The 26,550-nt window shown below is 34.6% G+C and overlaps 1 protein-coding gene across 6 annotated transcripts in view; it reads left to right on the top strand.

Moving 5' to 3' along the window:
• Positions 1-21,905, top strand: part of LOC143244666 (uncharacterized) — a 42,230-nt gene extending 20,325 nt beyond the window's left edge. For 2 of the 6 annotated variants that reach the window (XM_076489762.1, XM_076489761.1), the window contains 3 exons: positions 13,323-13,477; positions 16,524-16,590; positions 21,390-21,905. In XM_076489762.1, the coding sequence (XP_076345877.1) occupies positions 13,323-13,477; positions 16,524-16,590; positions 21,390-21,565 (398 nt within the window). In that variant the 3' untranslated portion in view covers positions 21,566-21,905. Of the gene's footprint in view, positions 1-13,322; positions 13,478-16,523; positions 16,591-18,697; positions 19,018-21,389 lie in introns of those variants that run through there. The other 4 variants (XM_076489760.1, XM_076489764.1, XM_076489765.1 and 1 more) reach the window with 4 other exon arrangements.
• The last annotated feature ends 4,645 nt before the right edge of the window (positions 21,906-26,550 follow it).

Below are 26,550 nucleotides of genomic sequence, written 5' to 3'. Positions count from 1 at the left end.
TTGAAGATTAATACCTCGAAACTATACATGAATAACTTGTCAGGTAACATGCATTAATGACAAAAAAGCATAGAATAAGATTTCAATACATTTATTTTATGAAACAATCTTTTTAGACACTTAAACACAAAATATGAATAAATAATCATACCACAATATTTTTATCTTTAAAAATGTAGTAATAATGATTTGGAACAAAAATATATTTGTAAAGGAGACATGTGGATATTTTAACTGTCCTGCCATTGTTCTTTATCAATATCTTGTTTTAGGTTTCAATGATGTAGGACTATTTGTTGAAGAAATTTTCTTGACTTCTTGTTGCAAAGGTATTTGGTCGAATTCATAGGTCTGATGAAACCCCATTCAAGTTTATATCTAGCACCCAATGCCACAGTCAAGTGGGAGACACTTTGTCACTCATACTGAGTCAGCTGGGTGTGAATATATTTTTTCAATGCAGTGAAAAGATTGACATTATCTGGAGGTAACAATGTTTTGAGCCTAGATGAAATCTATTGCTTCTTCAAGAGGTGTCAGTATTGTCTCCAAATCTGAAAGCACAGTATGATCATGAAAAATATTTAGACTTTCCAACTTTTCCTGGGGAATCTTCAATAATGACTTAATCAGCTTAATTTCTGAGTTCCATCATGGTGGCATTACTGACTGAACTCTATCCTCTTTCTCAAGTAGATCAGTTGCTTGTTTTGATTTCCAAATGTGGGACATGATGGCTGATGCTTTGGAAATTACATTCAGTATTGGTCTAACTATTTTCATACCATCCCTAACCACAAGCTGTAGCATGTGGGAAAAACAGGGGTCATGTTCAGGAAGAAATTTAGATAAATTGTTTGCTGATTTAGATCCATCCAAAAGTTCATCTTCTGTGTCACTATCTATAGATGAGTTATCATCATCTCTAATACTAGGTAGTATTTACACTTCAAAAACAGGCAAATATCATATTGAATGCATTATCAGATGTCACATATGACACCTTTTTCTTTATATTAAAGAGATCTGTTATGTCATCATATTGAGCTGCAATATTATCAGATGTGTTATTCTCATTGAAATGCTGACATCTGAGAATGAGTTTGCATTTTCCAATCATTTATAAAACAAGTGACTTCAAAGAAGTTGTGCATTTGTGTGCTACTTCAGATATACACAGTAACTTTAATGTTAGGTACAAGTTGCAATAAAGAGATAACATTATATTGGACTTCTCCAACCATCTCTCAGCCACCATTGTGGGCAGATGCTTGTGACTTGGAAAAATATACTGAGAATCCACTGAGCTGGCAGTCCAAATGATGAGTTTGTGATAAAGGTGTGTAGAATTATATTTTGTTGATTTTGTACATGACACTGCTATTGAAGGCTGCTGCACTTAAGAGGAAAGTAACAAAGTGAAATGTAGTCTTCTGTAACTATGCCTCAGAATTACAGTAGAAATACAGAAACTTTTATCAGCTATATAATGTAAACTAGACAGAGCCCTTGAGGCTGATGATATGCATTGCAGATGTTGCCATTCCGTGCACTCCACTTCTCTTTGATTGCTGTGGGTTTTGGATTTCCACATGTGCTATATGTAGTCAGACAGTGCAAAATTTCTCTCTGTCTCGTAACTTTGAGGTGAAGACAGTATGGGCCCTCTTCCTACCAAAGGTTGAAAGATATGTACTCAATGCCATCTGATTTTGGATTGGAGTTGATCAACCATCTTGTGTGCCCTATCCATTCTATACCATGAGACAAATCTGGTATAGTTTTTCCATGAATATTATTTTTTCTATGATTGAGGACACTGCATGCATTCATCTGCAGTATTATGTTTTCTGAAAATTTTTGTGGGATGTAGAATTGGATCAACTGCCTTTTCTATCAAATCTGAGATGTGCTTCTTATGGTTTCTGCCCAATTATGCTATACTTGTAACCAAAGTGGGCAAAGAGGAAATCTGGTATAGAAGTTGTTCAAAATCCTATAGGTTTTATTCTCCCGATAGAGGCTATTTTCTGTGGGTGTTCTTCAGATGTTTTCAAAGGAGGCTTGTCTATATCCCTCACACTGATTCTTCAACCTTTCTAGTCTCATATTCAAGCTATTATATGAGTTGAAGTAAGGTACTGTATTAGAAGTTATTTTTTTTATACTGAACATACATTTCTGATAGGTGCTTACCTCCTGTCTCTTTAATTGTTGTTCGCTAACATACACCCTACACTGTATATCAGTCATGCATTTTCAGTATAAACTATCAAAATTTGAGTTAATAAATTAAAAATTTACTAATTAATGAAACTAAATTGACAAAAAAGATTGTCAATGTCTCTTCTCATCCTTCTTCATTTCTTATTTGTCACCCTAATCTCATGGTAACTTTTAGGCAAAATAAAATAGAGTAACCTGCTTAGAGAGTGTGTCACATTCCTGTTGGTGAAGACTTGTTGTATGATAGTTTACATTGGGAGATGGAATAAATCACGTTGATTATGAGGCAGTTTGGAGTTTAAAGATTAGTTGTGAGTAAAAATGTTCTGCAGAGAGAGAGCAGTACTGAACAAAAACAAAACGTTCTGTGAGAAAAGGTAAATATATTTAGAAATATATTTTCAATATGAAAAAATAACTTTTGATAGGAGAATGATCAACAATTTTGAATCGTTGTTTATTGATAGGAAGTTCTAGTGATTTCAGTCTTTACTTGTTTGCTGATGAGAAAATCTTCAAAACTTGAATCTTTGTTTCTTAATAGAAAGATCTGCAAACTTGTATCATTGTTAATTTATTGATAAGATGGTCTTTAAACTTGTATGAATGCTTGTTTGTTGATTGGAGGTCTACATGTTATAGGAATTTTACTTTGCACTACTAAGAGCTATTATACCAAGTTAACTCAGTACATTAAAAATATTTTGTGGGTTTTCAGGGACTAACAAGTGAAATATATTTGCTGAGTGCCAAAAATATGTTTTAAAATACTAATTACTATAGCAAGTTTATTAGGACTCCTAAAAATAATTATAAGCATCTGTAAATTACATCAAATGTATGCATGATCAAAGGGGGAGTAGGAAAAAGACTAAGTGATCGCTGGAAAGTTGTCCTATATAAGCAGGATGAAAAGTGAGGACAACTATCCCTTTTCTGAAACAAATACACATGTTTTCATATAGATAATGTCTTTTGTACATTCTGCCAAAGAAATTTTAAGCCACCAGCCTTGTGAAAAAACCTACCTTATCTTACACACGAATTTGCACCACTACATGATGATGTCATCCTGCAGCAAAATTTTCCATACCAGTAGGAATGAGACACATATTCATTTGCAGTGATTCTTTTACATTCATGCTTGTGAATCCACATTCTATTCCTTGGCCTTGTATTATACTGACATGTTTTTAAGTTTGTTGAGGTTTGGAATTTTTTCCAGAAATTTTCAAATTTCAATTTTTATGTTCAATTTTATTCACAATTTAGTGTGAATGTTTTAAAGCTGGTGTGAGTGAAGAATATTCTCACAAAGATCAGATTAATGCATTTTATGCTGCAAGTTCTTTTCCTGTAGATGATATGATAGCCATTTTCTATCATGTGGTCCTATCCCTGTACCTCATCTTGGTCCTTCTTTCTCTTAATCTTGTGTCTTGTATCCCATCTATCATCCACTTCTCATCCTGCTTATATAGGACAACTTGCCAGCAATCACTTAGTGTTTTTCCTACTCCCCCTTTGATCCTGCATACTTTTGATGTTTTTGGGTGGTGGAGTGATGTTGGAATTGTAGGAAAATTAACTCATTGTGACAGTTCATATTTTTTCCAGATTTTTTCTCCCACTTTTCTGTTCTTCCCCTTTAGATCATGGACTTTATGCCTGTCCTCTCTGTATTACTTTCTGGTTATCACATAATATCAGATTGTGAATTTTTCTCTCCATTAATCATTTCAGTCCAGCCCGTGTATAGACAAAGTCTGTAATTCAAATGCTCTTTACATTACATATCCCAGTCACCCTGTGTTCATGAAATTTTCTCCTATTCATTTATCTGGATGACATTTCCAGTTCCATATTTTTCTCTTTGGTATAGCATTGGTACCCCTTTATTTATATAAGCATTATAAGAGCCTTTGCTAGACTTTCTTGTGTTCTGTGACTCTGATCCATTTTATATTAATAACAGGCTCCTTCTCATGTATTCTCATTAATAATCCTCCTCAGTTCACTTCTCCTCCTCTTTATGACACTGGTTATTTGGAGTGGTCCATCAATTTTCCTATTTCTTCCATTTTTTTTCTGCAAGTCTGCTTTCCTCTTCCTTAAATCCTTACTTAGATTTAAAACACCCTTTGCTGGTAATCTCAACTTTCATTTCCATAGTATGGCTAATTTTGACCAAGATCCTTCCTATTTCCCTTCATACCATCCCTTTTAATCCAACTCCCATGTATCACTTTTTCATTGGTGAGTGACATCTCTTCATCTTTTCAAGTAGAATTTGTCTGGTCCATTGCTTTTCAAATCCACCATCCAATTGTGTACCCTTCTATTGTCTCACTTTGTTATCCTTCTTCCTCTTCCGGATATCACAGTAGAAAATATATACTTAACACAGTTGGTCTCCCCCTTCACCTTTTCCCCTTTAACCACCTGCTTTATAACATATTCCATTTTCTTTTAAGTGTTCTACCATTGCTTGTTTGTTTCTTCTATTGTGAGCTTTCAGGTAACATTTATATCTCCTTCTGCCTGCTGTAATGGCACTGGATAGTTTCCTCACCAATCCTTCCTACTCTATTGTGCTTATTCATATTCACAGATACCACTATCCTTTTTTTTTGTCTCACTGGAGTCTCACTGTGCTTTTGGATATTCATATTCATATCCAGTACCTTCTCAAACTTCCAACAACTTGTTTGATGTATCATCTCTTCTTGGGCTCATATGTCCTCCTCCTCCTTGCCTATGATCACCTTTGTCATTTTTTCTTTCAAATACTCTTAAACTGCATTTACCATCTTCATTATTCTGCAGTGTCTTTCTTTTTCTGTACTTCTGTAACATTTGTCAGTGGTCATACTTTTCTTCCATGCTCTTTCTTATTATATCACTTCTTTATTATCATTTGGTACCAGCCAGACTCCTGTATTCTGTCCAGGCCATACATTGATTGTCACACTCTTTCTCCATTACAGATTACAATCATCATTCTTTTCATTCTCTGGGCCTCTTTCCATACCTGGGTTTTCTCTCCTTCCACACTCTAGCATGGACATGTCTGACCATCCATTTGGTCTTTACCTCTTTGGGATTGGATGAACATAAGCATAGTGTCTCCTTACCAGATCCATTATCTCCCATGTTTTCTAGCTATTTTTTTTGCTGTCTTTTGATACTCTTCTCTAGGCTGGCATGTGAACTATCACTCACCTTTTCAGTGATGATTGTCTGTATCATCTAGCTGTCTCACCTCTAAAGGTATTTAGACTTCTACCCATTGCCATCTTTTAACCCATAACTTGTCTTGTAATGTTCGAGTATTCTTACTTTTTAACTATATAATCTCCCTGGATATGTAAATGCCTACTGTGAGATGAAATGTTCCACAAAACTACTTGAGGTATTTTTATATATATTTTTGTTATATGTTTGATTCAGATCATAACCATTCTATGGACCATCATAGAAAGAACCAGTACCAATATAGTGTTTCTAACCATGTATCTGACTTACCACATTTAGAAAGTAGGGTTTTGTGGTTACCCATAGCACTGTCTCCAGAAAAAGAACTTTCCAGAGACAGTGATTGATTATGGATCCAGGTACATTTTGTGGGTATTCTCTTAGCAAATTCTTTCCCCATCATTGAGTGGATCATGAGAGACCTTTTCCATTGGGGTGGTAGACCATAGAGAATCCTGATTGGAACCTAACCTCTGGGGCTAGAACAAGGGATCCCTCTACACTGAGAAGTTGGGCTGGGGTTGTAATGGAGTATAGAGCACGTCATTCCACATCTAACTGTGATACATCACAGTCTACAAGTTGACTGATGGTACTTCTCTTACTTGTCCATTTCAGTAATTGCTGACAAAAATACACCCTATTCCCACAGTTGGTAGGTGGCCTGTAGAGACTGATGATTGAGAGGTGGTGTATCTGATACAGTTACCACTTCTTGCAGCTATCTTTGGGCCCATAGAGATTGACTAAAGAGTTTAATTGAAGACACAACATGCACAGTGATGTATTACTCCCATATCCTACTCCAAGAGAAAGCAAGGAGCATGTAGTGATTAATGACTGAGTAAAGGTTTGTATAAGTATCCATAAAGACATGTTAATGTTTTCATATGGTGCTCTCCACCTGCAGCTGGCCTGGGCCTGTTGAGGAGGTGGAAGTTCTCCATTAACCATGTACCTATTCTACCTATCTTTGCAACACATATTTGGCTTTTTGCCTGTTCTTTTCTCCCACATGAGTAAAGAGTATATGAATGAGACAAGATGTAGTTTCCCATGTGCATGCCCCTATGAAGCCCCTTCCATAAGGCATCACAACCCATGGGCATCCAGTGTATGCTTTCTAAATGGAGTTATCTACATTTTTGCATTGGTTCCTCCAGTATCTTAAAGTGGAATTGTAGCTGCATGTAAGGAGGTATTTCTTTCAAAAGTTAACATTTTCTTTATCTGATAATGTATTTACAAAAGGTACACTTTTCTCCATATATATTTCCACTCATTTCCTCACTTTTCTGATGAACATTTACTCACTGGCTTATCAAAGAAGAAAGAAGTTATTTGTATATGGAGATGAGTATCTTATGGGAAATTATTTTCAGGTAAAGAAAATGTTAACTTTCATAACCCTTTTTTTTTTATATCTCTCCCCAGTTAAGTATTTATACATTGAAACATTGCTGTCATATTTTTAGTGCATATCTTTGTATGGTTTGTATGCACTTCCATTGGTATCAGTTTTGTCAATTTGAGACTAATCATAAAAATCAAAGCCAGAATGTACCAGCATTCTTTTAGAAAGTTTGTTAACTATAAGATTCCCAAATCGAACAGCAATTTTTATAATTATTAACACTGTTAAAACTTAACTCCACTGTTATTTGAGTGTTGAAAGATTATGCACACACACCTCAAACTACATCTTCAAGCTTCTTACTTTAATGTTCACTTTATAATTGTAAAATAATGAAATATTTAGTGAATAAACCCAATGATCTGGAACAAAGATTTTCAAATTGTGGAGCACAAAGTCAGTGTCAGTGATATGAAAAACTGACTGAAAAAAATACAAAGTGATATCCTCTTATGTACACACTCCCCCAAAGACACCAACCTTGTGAAAATGTAAACCTATTAACATACATCTGTCTTTAAGATTTTACTCATGCTACTAGCCTTGACCTACCTTTCACCTGAGTTGCATGTTTTAATGTAAACTGTACTTGTGTATAATGTAATCAGTATGTGAAAATATCCCTCCTCTAGTTGTAATGCAACACGTCTTCCATTCATAGTAGATTCCTATAAGCACTGCACTCGAAATTAACTTCATTCTTTCCTTTGCCAACATTGTAATTGCATGTTTATTAAAATTTAAAGTTTGTTCAGTTTAATGACAGTTGCACTGCATCTCTTCCAATTTTAACTCTTGCCCATTTACTTTTGTTTCAGAATTGGTTTCAAAATACTTTGCTTTTCAATTACTACCTAACCAAAAACTGATGGAAAGAATTACTTTCACAAAAAGGAATTCTGCTGTGACAGTAAATAATATATCATCCTGAAGTTTTGGTCATGTTGACAACCTTTCTCATATTTTGATTCTAACCAGTGGAGTTTCACTGATTGTGGAGGACATTGATGCCATTGTTCAATGTTGAACTTGCTAGTGCCTTCTTTGCCTCATTTCCCTTTCCCTACATTACAAATGCATTCATCTCTCTCCAAACCCAGTCAAGAGGATAAAAATTCTGATTATTTCTTACCACCTCCCAGCTTTTTCTGTGATCCACTGTCTTTTCTTTTGATGCTTCCCCTCCTATTTTTGAAGATCTGTCTTAACAGTTGGATTGTGCCAACACTACATACAGCATTCACTGCTGTATTTATCTCTGGATCTCCACCTATTTAAAGTTTCAGGTGCATTTCTGGATGACTCATGTCCTCAGGGATTGGATTTCATGTCGAGCAAAATTTCAAAATCATTGTTCTGAAACTCATACCCACCAGTTGGAGATGTTCCTATTTGTTACATTGTATTTTTGATCATTTGGTTATGATTCACTCTGATGTAGTTTTGTGATAATTTCCCATATTAATTGTCAAGGTTGGATTTGCTTCAAGAATTTTTCCTATCACATGTTAGATTTTCTGCTTACTGTCAGGGCTCATTAATGGCAGGTTCATCTTACCACCTGCCAGGTACTGGGAGCTTTGAACATTATGACAGATTATCTTTTTCTTGATGAGACAGGATTATCCTTACACAGTTCCCACTCCATCCTCAGGACTTTCATTTGAGCTATTCCTAGTTTGGCACATCAATATTCAATGTCTTTGCCACTCCTCTCAATTACAAACTTCCAATCTTCTGGTCTCCAGTACTTCATCCAGTGACTCTAGTGGTGGATATCATCAGCCAGGACTCATCTAGTCTCTTGTTTTCTAAGCTTACTGGATAGAGTCATTAACTCATCTTGATCATATATTCCTCCCTGGACAGAGATGTTTGCAGGCTGTGTTGTGTCTTATCACATTGTATCTACCACTTGACTCACTCTCTGACCTCAAACTTTTAGCAAACCTAGGAAGAAATTCTACAGGCTGGAATATAGAGTATACCCAACACCTTTATCTCTCATTACCTCTATCATTTGGTAGTTTTGTTGCCCTCAGGATATTGTCTACATCCAGTTACATTTGTTCAGTCTATTTACCATTTTTGATGGATGAGTTCCTCTTTGTATTTTCTTACCCATTTCTGTTTTTATATGATTCACTTCTCTGAAACAATCCTGTGGTAGCTGTTGTCTCATAAAATGTACTTACTTCCCTAAATGTACATTGAGTTAGGAGTAACAGAAAGTGTTAAATCCATCTGCTCTTGCTCTAGATGTGCTCACTGTTGAGATGGTGTTTTCTGAAAGACCATTACTATGGTATATATTTATATTTCCTTGTCTATTTCAGACTATACCTTCCCTGGACCAGTATCTCAAACCCAGTACCAGGGAAATGTCTGCCAAATTCCTTGGCTCACACAATCTATCTTATGGAATTAGATTTCATAGTAACACCATACAAATTCTCCAGTAGAAGAAATTTGAAGCAGTTACACCTGTTCAAGTCTAGGTACATCATAGATGTATCCCCATTGCAATTTCCTCTCTCCCTCTGATCATCACATCGGGCAAGGGAGACCCTTGTTTGCCATTCCCTAGCTGCTGAGGTGAATGACTGAGAATTCCTCACCAAAAATGTAACCCCTCTAGAGAGAATCTGAGTGGACAGCATAATGTAGTGGAAAGTTAGGCAGGGATCTCTCACTGTTATATAATATGCCAATCTCCCAGTGATCTGGCCAAGCAAATAGGAAAAAGTTTCTTATCCTGAGATAGGAAGGGATGTTTGATCCTGTTCTTGTAATAAATAGCATATGATACAACAGAACACATACCTAACAGTATAGTCAGATCATTGCCATATCCACACTACACCACATGTCCAACTGAGAGGCTGTGTGAAAATGCTAGGTTGGTCATGCACATTTCTGCCCATCAGTGTGACACATTGGTTTTTTTGCCTTCCTTCTCCCATTATAGTGTGAGATACTCCATGGGTCAGTTCAGTCACCTTCTTGAAAAGGAGTTCCTGCAAGATATTGCAATTGCACTGAATCCTTCACTACATCAGTGTGGGATTCCAGCTATTATAAGGATATAGTTTTGGAATTTAACTTTTTCCTTACCTGATGTATTTCTGATAGATATCTCTCTGCATACTTCATACTTACTTCATTGCACAATATTCTTACCTTAACTACATATGAATTTAATTTTGAGTACAAGTTTTTATGGGGATCTATTGCACATGGATAATGTGTTGCCTTTCTATTGGTGAAGGGCTATTGTCACATATTGATTATATCATTTGCTAGTGCAATTCTTATTAAAACACGTTATCTTAGATGGGAGGTAGTTCATGGTCAGTGGCATGTGCAAAATTTCAAAAGTAGACACATAAGGAATAGCTATTCTGTGCAACGAATAAGCATCTATTGGAAATACATAATAATACACTGTAATAAGCTGTTTTTGATCTTCTCATTTATAGACTCTTCTTAATACCTGCATAGTCTCACTAGTGTTTTCTTCCCTTCAAGTTGATGTATTTTTCAGTCATAAAAAGTGGTCATCCTTCTTGTATGAGTGTTAAAAATAATTTTTACTACTAAGTTTCTTTTTGTTTTTTTGCTTTTAAATAAGTCCTTGAATGTATGTTTCAAAAAAGTTTCAACAACAGTGGAACACGAGCCAGAAAAAGTTTGAGAACCATTTATCTATTAAATTGATAAATTAAATTAGAACTTGTTTGATACAGTATATGTGAAAGAATCTTCATTATTTGACACAATTTTTCATTTACTTTATTTTTTATTTTTAAACCTCAAGTTAGACATATTAGTTTATCCTGGAATTTAGAGATTATTAGTTAAACATTTCATAAAACATAACTTAATGTAAAGTGTCACTGAAATGAGTGCTTTACATTTCATATTTATTACTAACATATAAGACATCAACTACAATATGTCATTATCATGATTAGTAGTGTGTAACAAGATAATAGAAGAAAAAAGAATAATTCAGAATGAAAATGAAGTCAGCAGTTTGGAAATATAAATTGAACTATAATACCACCCTAAAATAATAAAAACTGCTACCAGAAAATGAAGAAATACAACATCATAACAGCTGTACCAGTAGACAAAGGTAATGCCACTGTCATCATATACAAAGAGAAATACTCCATCAAACTCCAAACACTAGTTGAAAATGAAATAATAGATAGTCCAGTTCAAACCTAACATTAATAGGAAAAATAACCAAATCCTCAAGAAATAGCAAGACAAGTTTGAAGACAATATGTCACTGTGGTTGACATATAATTCACAAACAAGGCTACCCTCTTTTCCATAATTGACTGCAGAGATTTAACATGCCACCCTTCAGCTAGATATATGGTATATTTAATATTTTCTTTCATAGGTAAATCATCTTATTTGTTAAGAATTCAGCCCACTTTGTATTGATTATAAAAGTAACCACAATAACCTCACAAAACACAATGATCAGCTTTGATGTTTACAGCCTTCTTATATGCATATCAACTATTGACATGCTACAAGTACTTTCCCAACAGCTTGAAAATGGGAGAACCGGAAAGGCACCACACTGATCCAATCTACACAATAATAAAACTTGCAATTTTCTGTGTTAACTTAACCTTTTCCAATTTGAAGTTGCATATTATGACCAAAAAGAAATCTTAGCTATGGGCTTACCTCAATCAACAGCACTTGGTAACTTCTACATGAAACATTTTAAAGTTAATGCTTTCAAACCAACTGATCTACCCCAGAAAATAAGACACTAATGAGTTAATGCATTTGCAATATGGCCACAAAGTACAAACAAGATCCAAGAATACACAAATCACCTTAACAGACCACTTTACACTCTGAATTTCGTAAGTGAATTAGGAAAGAGAAATAAGTTTCTATTCCTGAAGTGATGGTAATAAAGATACATAAATCAAATGTTACAGGAGTTTATAGGAAATTCAGCAATATGAGTGAATATTCTGACTAAATTAAATCATTCCAATAACATAAAGATGTGTCAAAAATTGCATACTTTTCAGAATCAACAAGATTTGTAATAATGAAGAAGCTAAGAAAATGAAAAAAATGCATAAATGTAACAAACAGATGTGATGAAAAAGTTGATAAGTCATAAAAAAAAAAAAATTAACAGTGCAACAGCTTTTGGATAGCAGGTGGTGGCTAATATTAATATATTAAAAGGTAATCTTGACTGGCTAGTTCACAGGGTAATTATTGACTGCTTGTAACTACTTTAAAGTATGTACATGAAGGAACATTTGAAGATTTTTTTTTAAGATATTTTTTTGGATTTTACACAGAGTTCTCTACCAAAATTGCTCTTCTATTTTCTCTGTTTAAAGCTATCACCACAGACCACTTTGATGTTACAGAGAAAGAAATAGTGAAAAATGAAACTGTATTCTTATGTATTAAATGTACAAGCACCATCTGTGTGTGTGTGTGTGTGTAGGTGTTCTAAGCATTACATGAAAGATAATTGATATTACAGGTAAGTTTAGGAATATTATAAGTTCAAATAATTGATTATTTAATTAGTTCCTAAACAAAATGCTGCCAACCAGAGACAAACAAAAACTATTAAATATAAAAACAGAAATCCAAAGAAAATATTTCAATCAATTAGAATAAAAATTTTATAATTTCCAAAAAACAATTAGTTACCTCTTGTGCCTGGTCAGGACTAGGTACAAACCAACGAAACAGAAATCTCATTGATTTCAGTAAATATCAGAGGAATTAGAAAAAAAAAAAAACCAGGAGAAGATAAGAAAAACCTAATTTACCAGAGAATAACACGATATTCCAAAATTAATTTACTTCTCAATATTACAAACAATGTTGAGCAATAATTATTTCTAACTATATCTTTTTTAACTATCTCATTTTCAAAAAAAAGCAAGAACTTTTTGTGGTTATACCACATGGTTGCATCTCATGTGACTAGCTATTACCAGAAATCTGCATAATCTTTTACAACATTAATATATGTATATCATCACTAGGAGAAACTTGTGTCAGTTTTGTAATATGTACATACCTACTCAATATCAATGTGCTCTAGATAGAAGGGCTTAATTATAACTAAAAATTCAGAGATAAAGTAAATGATAGAATAAAAAATTAATGAACAGTGTAAAAACCATAAGAGAAAGGTAGAATTTGCTATCTCTCAATTTCCTAATCAGGTATTACTGGTACAAAATATATGTTTGTATAATGGCATGCTTACATTTTTAACAGTAAAGTGTTTAGTCATTAAAAACAAAATTAATGTTTTCTTATGATGCATTATTAACCTGTTCTGTAATTTGAATTTTAAAGTCAGATTTTCAAAAGCTTGTTACAGTTAAATTGTGTTTAATAATGCTTTAAGAACTCTTGAATCCCATGGAAAGTGAAGCTTTGCTGGAGCAAGGACCTGTAAAATTTGGTTCCAGCTGGGAATCAAGGAATATTCCTAATGATGAACTGAACTTCAAGAATGTTGCCAACACAGAAGAGCCTGCTGGGGAACCACCAAAAGACAGGTAAGAGGGTTTTCATCTGGATGTGAAGGAAGATACCTTGTCTTTCTGATTATGTGTTTCCTTGCATTATATGAGTCACATAATACTGTGCATCAATATTATACTTCAAACTTCACAGAGTCTTGAAATGTAAAGCTTTGATTTTTGGAAATCTTGGATTCATTATAAACTCCTAGGATCATCTTCAGAGGTATTAAAGGCTGTTATTTAAATATACAATAAATGATTATCAGTCTACAAATACTTATTTAAAATGTTAAGTTGTTGACAGTGTTGTGGTCAGTGTATTAGACTGGAAGTTTTTCAAGAAAGAACCAAAGCCACAGTAAAAATTTGAGCAGTAAAAACGTTCAATACATTATACACATATATTTCACAAATTATAGATTGTCCACATTTGATATATAAAGTAGCCAATTTTCCATTTAATAATCATATTAGTATAACTTAAGTAGGAAGCTTCATATATATATATATATAAAATACCCTGCTTGGTGCTGCATGTTGTATTTCCTTAACTTACATCCAGAAACCATATTAATGTAGCAAAAATAACAAGACTTGAAGAAACAAGAATGTATCTTTGGAGCTAAACACAACATTAACTTCATTATATAGTTGCCATGTTTAGGTTTATTCTTTCTGGAATAATTGGAACATTTAAAGTACGAGAATGTAGAGCTCACATTAATTTTAATATATTTTGAAACTAAAAGATCATTGTGTGTTGTTGTAGAGGTAAATATTAATCTGAGAGAGAGGTATGGGTGTGATCAGATAAAAGAAAGTTAGTAAGTTTTACTGTCTTGTAGTTTGCTTGTTATTGAAAACCATTCTGAGTATTTTAATATCAAGGTAAATGTGAAAAGCAAGAATGAATGAACATACATATATATATATATATTCTTTCTCTGTTCTCTAGTTTAATTATTCTATTCTTTGTCTGCTCCTTTTGTCGTCTTTTCCATATGCTCATTTGTCTGTCTCATCCTTTTTTTCTTTTTCTCTTTTATCTGCTATATTTTATTTGTTCTATATTTTTTTCTCTTTTGATAGTTGAAACATTAAAACAAATATGAAATATATATGGTTGTAGGTTAAAGAGATTTTTGTTTATACAGCTAACTTTATTTTTCAACATTTCCATTTCAAAAGCAATGATTAAAGCTGTACAGTTTTACATCTAGATCTAACCCTGATGGGTTTCAAGCATTCAATGATGAAAGGTTACTGTTCATGTAGATTTATGGGTGTGGATGTGGTTTATCTGGATTATAAAAAGCACTTATTAAGATGCCAAGTAAAAATATTGTTAAAATGGAAGTGATTTCTGTAGGTGTGGGGGATAAGTTGGATCATTTGATATAAAACTGGCTGGATGAAAGAAAGCACAGTGTTTAATATAAGTACAGTTAAGTCACAAAGGCAGAAAGTTGTCATAAATGAGCATAGTCAAAATGGATTAATGTCACAAGTGGGACACCTCAGGGCTCAGTGTTAAGACTTTTGCTCTTTTTGATTGCAATAAATAGGAAAAAAAAAGAAAATTTAATGGAAAGTGGGGATTATTGATTATTAAATGAATTGGGATAAGAAGTATCCAAAACAAACTAAGTGCTGCAATATAAAATACTGCTGCATTTAGTTGCATGATCCACAATACCAACCAAAGTAGGGATTGAAAATCGTTTTAAAATCCATCCAATTAATATCACTTTACTTGCTGATGTACTTTTATTGCAGCATTTATTTTGTTTTGGATACTTCATATAGCAATTTCGTGAATAACTGATGATCTCTACTTTGCAATAAAATTTTAATATTTTTTCCTGTTTATTTGTTGAGTATATATATGCCCCTAGAATGGACAATATCTCTAAATTTTTAGTATAGCCATATCCATGATAGCTAAAACTTTTACAAGAATTAAAACCACAATCACAAATATGTAAAAGGTAATCCTTACTTAGGCCTACAGATAAGTGTATAAAGCTGCAAAAGTAGGGAATAAACTTTATAAATTTGTGATTGTGGTTTCAATTTTTATTTCATTAATTTTTGAACCCTGCTTCATTGTAAAATGCATATTTTTAATACTCTTCTTTGTTTAATTTTTGTATTATACCTGTACAAAGTATATACTTTACCTTTAGAAACTCTAGTGTGTCTATTCATTGACACATATCACCCTCTATTGTGTTGAGAAACATATTGAAGTAGGTGCAAGACCAGTCATGTGAGCTGGAGAAATTTTGTAATGATATTCTGAGCTGTCTAGGGGCTTGTCCCACTGAGGTGGTCAAGTACATGGTAGATGAAAAAGTTGCTGGTTTAGAATTTTTTGGAATTTGATAGGGTGGTTTGTCAGCACATGAATTATTTTGAATCTATGTCAAGCCCTACTGTTAAGTACTATCGTAAGTAAAGTGAATGACATAGACGAAGGAATGGTCAACAGAGTATTTAAGTATTGCTGGCTGTGAGAAGAAAGCTACTGCCTTTCTAAAGGATTTAGATTATTTGGTGATTTGTGCAAGTAAATGGCAGATAGCTTTTAATCATAATAAATGTAGGGTAATGCATGGGGGATATCACAGTTTAAAATATGAGTATAATTTCAATGGAAATAACAGTGTTATGGACATTTTAAAAAATAAAATTGGTGTTCTGGTTGATCAATCTTTTAAGCCATCTAAGCAATGTGCTATTGGCAGTAGTTGGGGCCAAGAAAATGTTAGGTTTTATCTACTGAAATACTGAATATAAGTCTAAAAATGTTGTGTAAGTTATTGGTTAGGCAACATCGTGAGTAACATTTTCAATCTTGGGATAATACTGAGGACAGAAATGTTATCATACGAGGATAGGTTAAAATCTCTGAACTTGTTTTCTCTTAAGAAAAGGAAAGTTAGAGGATATCTGATTGAGGAGTTTAAGATATTTAAGAGAATTAATGGTAAGAAAGGTAAGTGTAAGGGGACATAAAATATAAATGTTTAGCAGGGCAGGAGTCGTTTTCAGCTATGACATCTTTATTTTTCTGACGGGGGGTTGGCCTTTGGAACAGTTTGCCTTCACATGTGGTGGATACAGTTAAATTAAAGGAGTTTAAGGGTAAGCATGATGAGTATTTGAATGATAAAGACTTTATTTCAGGTTTATTTCTTCCTTTTATTTGTTTTAAGGATTTTGTTTAATTTAGTGGATAGGACAGCCTAGATGAACTGAAAGGTCCCTTCTTGTTGGTTATTGTTATGTTGCATATTTTATACCACTTACTATTACCTACCTAGCTGTACCGAATATTACAATTCTTTGTTGAACTTGGTTATTGTTTTATTTCACAGAGAAGCTTATATGTTACATAATATTCTTTGTGAATCTTTTGTGTTTGTGTTCATATGTTAGTGATATTTACTTCTATAAAATGTTTACAAACAACTTATTTGTAGGTCTTTTTTATGTGAAAATATTATATTTAAAGCTGCAAGTGGAAGCTAATTTACTACTTCTGCCACCGAAGGTGCATGAAAGTTATGTTTTTCCTCTGTGTTTGTGTTTTTCAGCAAAGTTTTTCACATCACTGAATGAATTTAACCTATGACCCAACTTAAAAGTAATAATTTTTAGAGGGTCAAGGGCAGAAGTCAAGATAAAAATAAGACCATGAAAATAAAAAAAAAACATATGTTAGCCTAAGGAGAGATTTTCACACTATTTTTGCTCTATAACTCGGTCAAAATGATAAGATTTTGATGAAACTTAGTGGAAATATGTAAATATTATTCCTCATTGTCCTGCTAAAAATGGATATACTGACACAATTTTGTATGTTTGAGAGTCAAATATGACTAGTACTGCATGATGAAGATGTTTTCTACTGAAAATGATACACATTAAATGAAACTTATTTTTCATAATGTGGACAACAGTGAAAATCTGAATGATGCTCTGAGACAGGGTTCAGTTAGAACCATCCCCAAATTCATTGTGCAGGTTAGAGGGAGGCATTAAGTAAGCAGAATTCCACCTCTAATGTGGCTAATCTTAACCAAATATCAGAATTGATTGGTTTAACATTTATATATCGTACCCACATCAGAAGTGGGTAGCATGTTCAGTGCCATATCATGAAGTTGTACCTTGAACATATGATAAGCAAACTGCTATGGTAGTCACTAGGTTCACCTGTAATAGCAGCATTATCAGATTTATTATTAGTTACTAGGTCCACCTTATAATAGCAACATTATCAGATTGATTATTAGTTACTGGGTCCACCTTTAATAGTGACTGTATGAGACTGATCATTAATCACTAGATCCACCTTTAATGGCAACTGTACGAGACTGATTGTTAGTCACTACATCCACCTTTAATAGCAACTGTATGAGACTGATCATGAGTCACTAGGTTCACCTTTAATATCAACTGTATGAGACTGATCATCAGCCACCAGGTCCACCTTTAAGAGCAACTGTATGAGACTGATCATTAGTCACTAGGTCCACCTTTAATAGCAACATTATTGGATTGATTATTAGCTACTAGGTCCACCTTCAATAGTGACTATGAGACTGATCATTAGTCACTAGGTCCACCTTTAATAGTGACTGTAGGAGACTGATCATGAATCACTAGGTCCACCTTTAATAGGAACTGTACAAGACCAATCATACGATAATATTGTAATTCAGCCACATGTACAACAGTATAATTTTTTTATATTGTAGTATAATTTTGTTTTATGAAGATAATGAAAGTATATATTTGCACACTATTGTAATACACACTATTTAATTCTGTCTGCAATGTAATTGAATTTTGTTTTATTTATTTGTTTTAATTAGTTTTAAGTTAATTCAAATATTTCATTTATTGAGATTAATGATATATTCACAAAGTAGTCTTAGAAAAAAACAATTACAATTAACAGTATAAACCACCTGTAGCTTTTCAAGAAGCCCAGAGCTTTTGGTAAGAAAAGTAAACCTTGCACTTCTATCATTTTGATAGTAAGTTCACAGTCACAAAACGGCGGCTTGCAATGTATAGTGTAGGATGTTTCTTTCAGTTGAGTGGGGTTTATCAAGTGAAAGATCAGAACTTTCTGATTGATCGTGCGTGACTTGTAACAGTAAATCATTCTCTGATCTGGTGAACGACTATCCATTTTCTTGACTGTCAAGACTGATGAATGTATAGCTTTTGATTCTTCCAGGGTTTCTGTCTTAAACCACGGTATTGATCTTCAGCGGGGGACATTCTCCATGATGTCAAACTTCCCTATCACATGCAGTCGTTTTCGTTCATGGCGTTTAACATCTATATGACACTGAAAGAACATATTGCACACGTCGTTAAGCTACCCTTATCAGTACTGCGTATCATACCGAGTGCCGAAGTTAAGACTAAACCATTAAAGCCGTTGTATTGTAACGTCCGTCGTCTCTAGTTGCCAAACGTTCATAAGCAACCTATGTTTATATTAGATGTAGTTTTTTGTTTATGTGCTTTAGAAATAAACAGAATTCTAGAAGAGGGTTATTATTTTTATATGTACTCATAAAAACTGTTCAATATAAAAATAATTATTTTGTTTTAACGAATATTATAATATTGTTTTACGTAAATGGATTTTTCGTGCATTTTCTTTTTATCTACGGCGTGTCAGTCTAAAGATCAAAGCTCAGGAATTCCAAACGTGATTCTGCTGAATACGTTTCGCACTTTCATCTGTGGATGCGTTATAAAAGTGAGAATCATTCCCGTTATTAGGTTATATAAGTCTTGTGTCAGTGGGTACTACTGACTGGCTACCTTCCTTTTGATAAATAATTCAAAATTAGGAAGGACTACATCTGAATCATATTGAATCTTTGAATTGACAGTTTATTTAGCCCATGTGCACATAATGCATCGTTTAGGTTAAATTGTGATTCAAATGTTTTAATCACTTAACGTCAAAGTCATAACTTCTTTTAAACTACACAGTGCATATGTGCTGTTCGCTAGAATCTCAGCTATCTAGTCCGCGTTTAAATATTACAGGAAATTAAAAACAGTACATTTAATCAACAAAACGTTTGGTTTGGTTTTGAATATCGCGCAAAAGTACACGAGGGTTATCTGCACTAGCCGTCCCTAATTTAGCAGCGTAAGACCAGAGCTAGTAATCACCAGCCACCGTCAACTCTTGGGTTACTCTTTTACCCACACCAAACATGCTTGCCCTTTCAGCCGTATGGGCGTTATAAAGTGCGGTTAATCCCACTATTTGTTGGTAAAAGACAAGCCCAAAAGTTGGCGGTGGGTGATGATGGCTAGCTGCCTTCCCTCTAGTCTTACACTGCTAAATTAGCGACGGCTATCGCAGATAGCCCTTCTGTAGCTTTGCGCGAAATAAAAAACAAACAAACCATACTCTTTTGTCAACAAATAGTGGGATTGATCTCACATTATAACTCCCACGGTTGAAAGGGCGAACATGTTTGGTGTGACGTGGATTCGAACTCGCGACCCTCAAATTATGACTCCAGCGCCCTAACTACCTGGTCATACCGGGCTTAAGAGAAGGAAAAAACACCAAACTCCCCTTATCGTTGTTTTCTTTTAATGCTATTATCGTGAAAATCAGTAGTGTTTCGAGAACTCATAAAGATTTGGGAAACACCTTATAGGATGAAACTTTTCTAAGACACGTTTTCTGTCTAAATAGAATCTTTCTTGTATGTGTAATTTTTTTAACCTTTTACATGACTGAGCCTGAAAGTCTCAACTAGTCAACTGCTAGTAAACGGCGCTACAATGACATAGCTATACTTTTGGTGCTTGTTAAATTTTTTTATACATCTTACATTTTAATGAAACTGATATGTTGCATGAAAAATATTTAGATTGTACTTTTCATTCAGGTGGTTAAAGGTGAATTTTACAGAAAAAAAAAACTTTGCAGTCAAAAGAACTACTCATACTGATTAATTTTGCAGGTTCATATTTTTCATAAAACATATGTGCTAATAAATGAAACATAGAACTTGGTGCAGAAAAAGCCATTTCCGAGCGGCAATCCGAACGTTTTAGTTTTTACGTTTACCGCTAGGACAAGTACTGTGACGTAATACTTGCCAAACAAACCGCCAACGCCAGCGCGTTGAATGTAAATAAACATAGCCAGTGCATACGGAGAAACAGAGGCGGAGTCTGTTTTGACTTTGTGTTCTGAACAGTGTCGAATAGCGCCATATCAATTCGAACCTACTCTGAACGAACCTAGAACAGTTACCTTTGATACAGATCTGACAAGGTCTAGTGATGAGGACAGTTCCACGAGCGAGAGTAGCGGAACTGTGAGTGATACTGAAGAAATAAGATTATATATTAAAACAACATGCTTTATGAGGTTTATGAGATTTACATTTAATATGACAATGTCAAAGTACTGTGTTAAGATTAATTTTATTATGATGAATTATGGAAATATGTTATGGAGTTTATATTTGATTGTTTTTTTTGTTTTTTTAAATACATAACATGTACTTGATTACTTCAACATGTTCAAGACATAGTCTTATATCAATTTATCTTGAAATGTTAAACTTGAAAAATGGTATTCTTCAAACTTTTCCATATGTAAAAATGATACAAAAGCATCTACAGAATGATCTACCAGCTTTTAAACTTGGAATATACTCTATTTGGGATAGATTTGTCCACTGTCTAGACTAGGAAATCAAGGTTTCGTTGACTTTCAGGTGCCACAAATGCAAAACACGCTCATGAATGTGAAATGTGTATGTCTAGTTACATTCTTCAAAAACTTGTACTTTTTAAATTATTATATTATACTAGTTATTGTTTATCGCTTTATACTGCACACATACCTTTAAGTTTGTTTTTTTCGTGATGGCAAGGGATGGCTCCAGAGGAGTGGAACCTGTACGCTGCAGGCTGTGATCAGTCCTCAGCTCTACACGAGGAAAGATGGTGGGGACGATCCTGTCTACTGCAGATGGTTTTTTTTCAGTCTCAACCTGCCTGGCTTGAAACCCACGGAATCCAAAACAGTGGGATCCGACACAAAACATGAGCGTTCAAAGTGATCTTGACAAAGCTTTGCATGGTGTGAAGGAGTCCAGTTCTTCCTATTGACCATCCGCACCGACTGTCGTCACCTTGCCAGTTCCTTCTCCTTGCACGGAAACGAAAAGAAGCTTTTGCCCGATGCCGAACCGTTTTCACGAACATCAGCAACGCAGTAAACCATGTTATCATAAAACAAACATAAAGTATCAACATCAAGACAAAAATAGTCTCGCAAAGTATGTAATCCGAAAAAAGCACCAATAGATTTACATAAAACACCAGCACATAAAACAGGCAGCTATTACGTCATAGTTGTAAAACGTCACGGAAACAGCCGAACGACCGAGAGGACCCGCATATTTTGTTTCATTTTTTACTCAGAAACGAAAGTGTTTAAAAATATAGCAACCACACAGGAATTATACTTAATCAAAGTACAGTTTCTAAGGCAATTATTAAATTTGTTGAAAATTCACCTTTAAGGCACTCGACTCGTAATCCGAGGATCGCGGGTTCGAATCTCCGTCACACCAAACATGCTCGCCCTTTCAGCCGTGGGGACGCTATAATGTGATAGTCAGTGCCACTTGTTATTGGTAAAAGAGCAGCCTAAGAGTTGGCGGTGGGTAGTGATGACGAGCTGCCTTCTTTCTAGTCTTACACTGATAAATTAGGGATGGCTAGTGCAGATAGCCCTCATGTAACTTGCGCGAAAGGTAAAGATACCATTACAGTTTGTATCTTGTACAATGTCGCCATTTACAAAATCGACTTCAAAAGTTTACTTCTATGTTATATCAAATGTATTTTATTTTGATAATTTCTAACGATTCTCTTATATTTGTTTATTTGCATTGCCCCATCAGTGATATATGAAGAGTTCGCCACATGTTTCATCAAGATCAATCACTCATTCTTAACTTAGCAACAACATTTTTATGTTCTTTTTTTCTATGTTTCAACTTTCAACTTGTCTGTCCAGTTAAACCACAACTACATGAAATTTTGAATATTCCACAGGTATTTGATGTTTTGAATTTTATTTTTCGCACCACTAATAATTTTAATTTTGGAATAAGAGTTGTTTTACAACCTGTACTTTTAATTAACACGTTTTTTTTTTTTATAATGGTGGAACATGAACATACTCTGCTGGCCAAAATCTTAAGGCCAATGAACATAAAAGAAAAAAAATATGCATTTTGCGTTGTTAGACTCAACCACTTATTTGAGTAGAGTTTCGAAAGATGAAAAGAAGAAAAGGGAAAATAAAAATAAAAAACTTTTTAGCATTTAAGAGGGAAAATATGAACATTATGAAATTAGCCTAAATACTAGCTGGTCAAAAGTTTAAGACCATACCAAAAAGAAGTCCTAAACAGGGTAGGAAATGTCCAACAAGAGGTCTCCGTAGTGAGTTGCACGGCCGTCATTGCGAATAACTGCAAACATTCTCTTTAGCATGGTCGATATAAGCGTTTGCAGAAGGCTGGCTGGACTGTTATTCCAAGTGGTGAAGATGGCTTCACGAAGATCATGCACTGTTCGGAATTGACGTCCATTTCTATAGACTTCCCTTGCCATCCACCCTCAAACATTTCCAATGAGGTTCAATTTGGGCGAACACGCTGGATGATCCAAAAGAATCACGTTATTATCTATGAAAAAGTCCTTTATCCTGCGGACATTGTGGATTGTACCGTTGTCTTGCTGGAAGATCCAGTCATTTCCACACAAGCGAGAGCCTTCAGTCAATTAGGATGCTTTTTCCAACATGTCAATGTAGCCATCCGCTGTTAGACGCCCGTGTATAACCTAAAGTTCCATTGTTCCATGGAAGGAGAAAGCACCCCATATCATGATGGAACTTTTTCCACTGTGTCGTCTAGAAAATGTCTCCAGTGGGATATCTTGATCGTGTCAGTAACGTTGGAAGCCATCTGGAACATCCAGGTTAAATTGTTTCTCATCAGAGAACAAAACCATCGTCAACTTTTTACGTACCATGTTTGGTGCTTCTCAGCAAAGTTTAACCGAGCTGTTTCGTGGTATGGAAGGAGGCGTGGCCTTTGAAGACGTTTACGGTTTTTAAAGCCTTTCTCTCGTAGATGCCGTCTTATTGTTCTTGAGCTGCATTCTGCGTCCGTAAGAGCCTTAATTTGGTTCGACGATCGGCTGGTGTCTTGCCGGACAACCTGTCGAATCCTCCTGCTCAACGCCGGCGAAATTTTCTTGGGACGATCACTTGAAATTCTCGTTCCGTATCCCTCAGGAATTTTAAAGAAATTTGTAACAGCAGTTTTACTGCGCCCAATCTCACCAGCGATAGTACATTGAGAGAGACCTTGCTTTTGCAACTCGACAGTTCTGTCACATTCAAACTCTGTCAACTTTTTAGCCTTTGCCATGTTTTTACCAAATGTATCACAGGAGGTGTCAGTGGGAGATGTTGACAACGCTAATGCTTGAACACAAATGACTAAACTTCGTAATGTGTTTACCGATTAACGCTTAGTTTCAGTATGGTCTTAAACTTTTGACCAGCTAGTATTTAGCCTAATTTCATATTCCCCATTAAATGCTAAAAAGGTTTTTTTATTATTGTTTTCCCTTTTCTTATTTTCATCTTTCTGAGCTCTACTCAAATAAATGGTTGAGTCTAACAACGCAAAATGCATATTTTTTCTTTATGTTCATTGGCCTTAACATTTTGGCCAGCAGTGTATATGGTAGACATATTTTTACTTCCTTTTTTGTTGTCTGCAATTTGGCACATCTAGAAATTCGTAATTTTTTACAGCATATCTTTTATAAGCCCTATCTGTGTTATTAGTTTGATACCCTCTATTAATTGTTATGTATTTTAAATAATTCACTTCTAACAATGTCTTTATTATATGAAGAAATATTAACGACACTTTGTAGAAGCTCTCTAGTAACACGGCGGAATGCCAATGGACACACATCACTAGAAGCTGGGTTTCGATATCCATGGTGGGAAGAGTACAGATAGCCCATTATGTGGCTTTGTTCTTAGTTCCACACAAAATTCCCTTTGTTCAAAAGACGAAAACGAAGTCATTTGATGTGATAATGCATTATATCATTTAGCATATGGCAGCAACCGGAAACGATTTTCTGTATACAAAAGTATATAGGAAACAATTTTTTAAAACAAACAAAAAACACTAACTTAAAAATTGTCAAAAAGAGAAAAAGATGTAAAATAAGCAAACGGCTTTTATAAAATATTGGGTGTTAAATCATTCACTAAAGATGGTGAACGAGCGGTTAGAGAAAATATTATATCGGGACGTGCTTTTTTTTTTTTTTTTTGCTCAAACTAGCAAAACGAAACCGTGGTCAAGAAAACTAGTCAGTTTTGAGAATTTTCTTTAAATATTAACTCGGATATTTATTCAACACCATACGATTAAATGTAGGTATATATAACTTATCTGTTCTTTGAAGCAATTACCTAGTGGTCATTTTAGTGGATAATGACACTCCATTATTTTACCCTTTCTCTTTCTCTATAGTATAAACGGGTCCTTGCCACTCTACGTGAGGTAAGACGCCACTGGCTGCTCTATTAAATGTAAGGGCTTTTACCCTCCCGAACAATGACACTGTCTTTGAATTCTTTGAATACTTTTTACCGCAATCTTTCGAAGGCTGTTACATTATTATGTTGGCAACATACTGAGTGAGTTTATGTTTTAGTTCTTCTGTATTATTTGAGGATTATTTAGTATGCCTAACTTTTAAAATATTTTTTTTTAATATTTCGTGATACAAATTTAAGCATTATGAATTCGAGTTAATTGAGCAAAAACCGTAAAGTGAATACTGAAGTCATGGTTTTTGAATTTAAGAGTGAAATTGATAACTTCTTGTGTTCAGACAAGAACAAAAAGTCACATTGTCTTTGTATGCTTACATAGATGGTAGTACAAAATAAATACACCTTAAAGAGATTCTCTGTTACCAATCGTAGTTTCAAATTTACAGAATATTCTGGTGAATCTGGAATCGTTGTTGTTATAAATTATGCGTTTAACAATGAAAGTATCTTTACGAAACTTCAGTTGATGTTTCTTTTGGAATCGTGTTGTCAGTTTTCGTTAAGGCAAAGAAGCCACTAAATGACAGGAAATTAGTTCAAAGTATGTCAGTAAAACGGCAGAGGCTATAAGTGAAAACACAGTTTCCAAGTATTTTCAGAGCTTTACTTTTTGTTTTAAACAAACAGTCATAAGACAAATTTTTGGCACCGAGCCATATATCAAGTAGGTTGAAAGACTTGGCAATCAAATATGCTTACGTTTTTCTTGCCAATAATGAACGGCCCGGCATGGCCTAGCGCGTAAGGCGTGCGACTCGTAATCCGAGGGTCGCGGGTTCGCGCCCGCGTCACGCTAAACATGCTCGCCCTCCCAGCCGTGGGGGTGTATAATGTGACGGTCAATCCCACTATTCGTTGGTAAAAGAGTAGCCCAAGAGTTGGCGGTGGGTGGTGATGACTAGCTGCCTTCCCTCTAGTCTTACACTGCTAAATTAGGGACGGCTAGCACAGATAGCCCTCGAGTAGCTTTGTGCGAAATTCAAAAACAAACAAACAAACAAACAAGCCAATAATGAAAGTGCAGACACAACGAATTTAAGCCAGTTGTTAATATATTCTTGTTATTTTGTGTTCATGTGTTTGTTGTTCATGAGTAATTAGTGGATATGACCTCTTTGCATGGTTGCACAAAAGGTATAGACATTTTTTTGGAGCTGTTAGGAAAATAGGTGGATACTTTGCAAGTGGAGCCTTGTATATGGTTGGAAAGCAGAATGGACTAGCTATGTTGCAGAGGAAAAATGGATCGAATATCTAGTAAGCCACCAAGAAGTCTTTAAAATAGTCGTTGCTATTAATACAGTAATGATCACAGCAATAATCTGTTATTGTCTTTTCAACATTTCGTAACATTCCTGGTTAAG

The sequence above is a fragment of the Tachypleus tridentatus genome, chromosome 2 (genome assembly GCF_004210375.1).
Source record: "Tachypleus tridentatus isolate NWPU-2018 chromosome 2, ASM421037v1, whole genome shotgun sequence".
NCBI classification, from domain to species: domain Eukaryota; kingdom Metazoa; phylum Arthropoda; class Merostomata; order Xiphosura; family Limulidae; genus Tachypleus; species Tachypleus tridentatus.
Note: the sequence above shows the minus strand (reverse complement) of the source record. Positions and strands in the feature narration are given on the sequence as shown.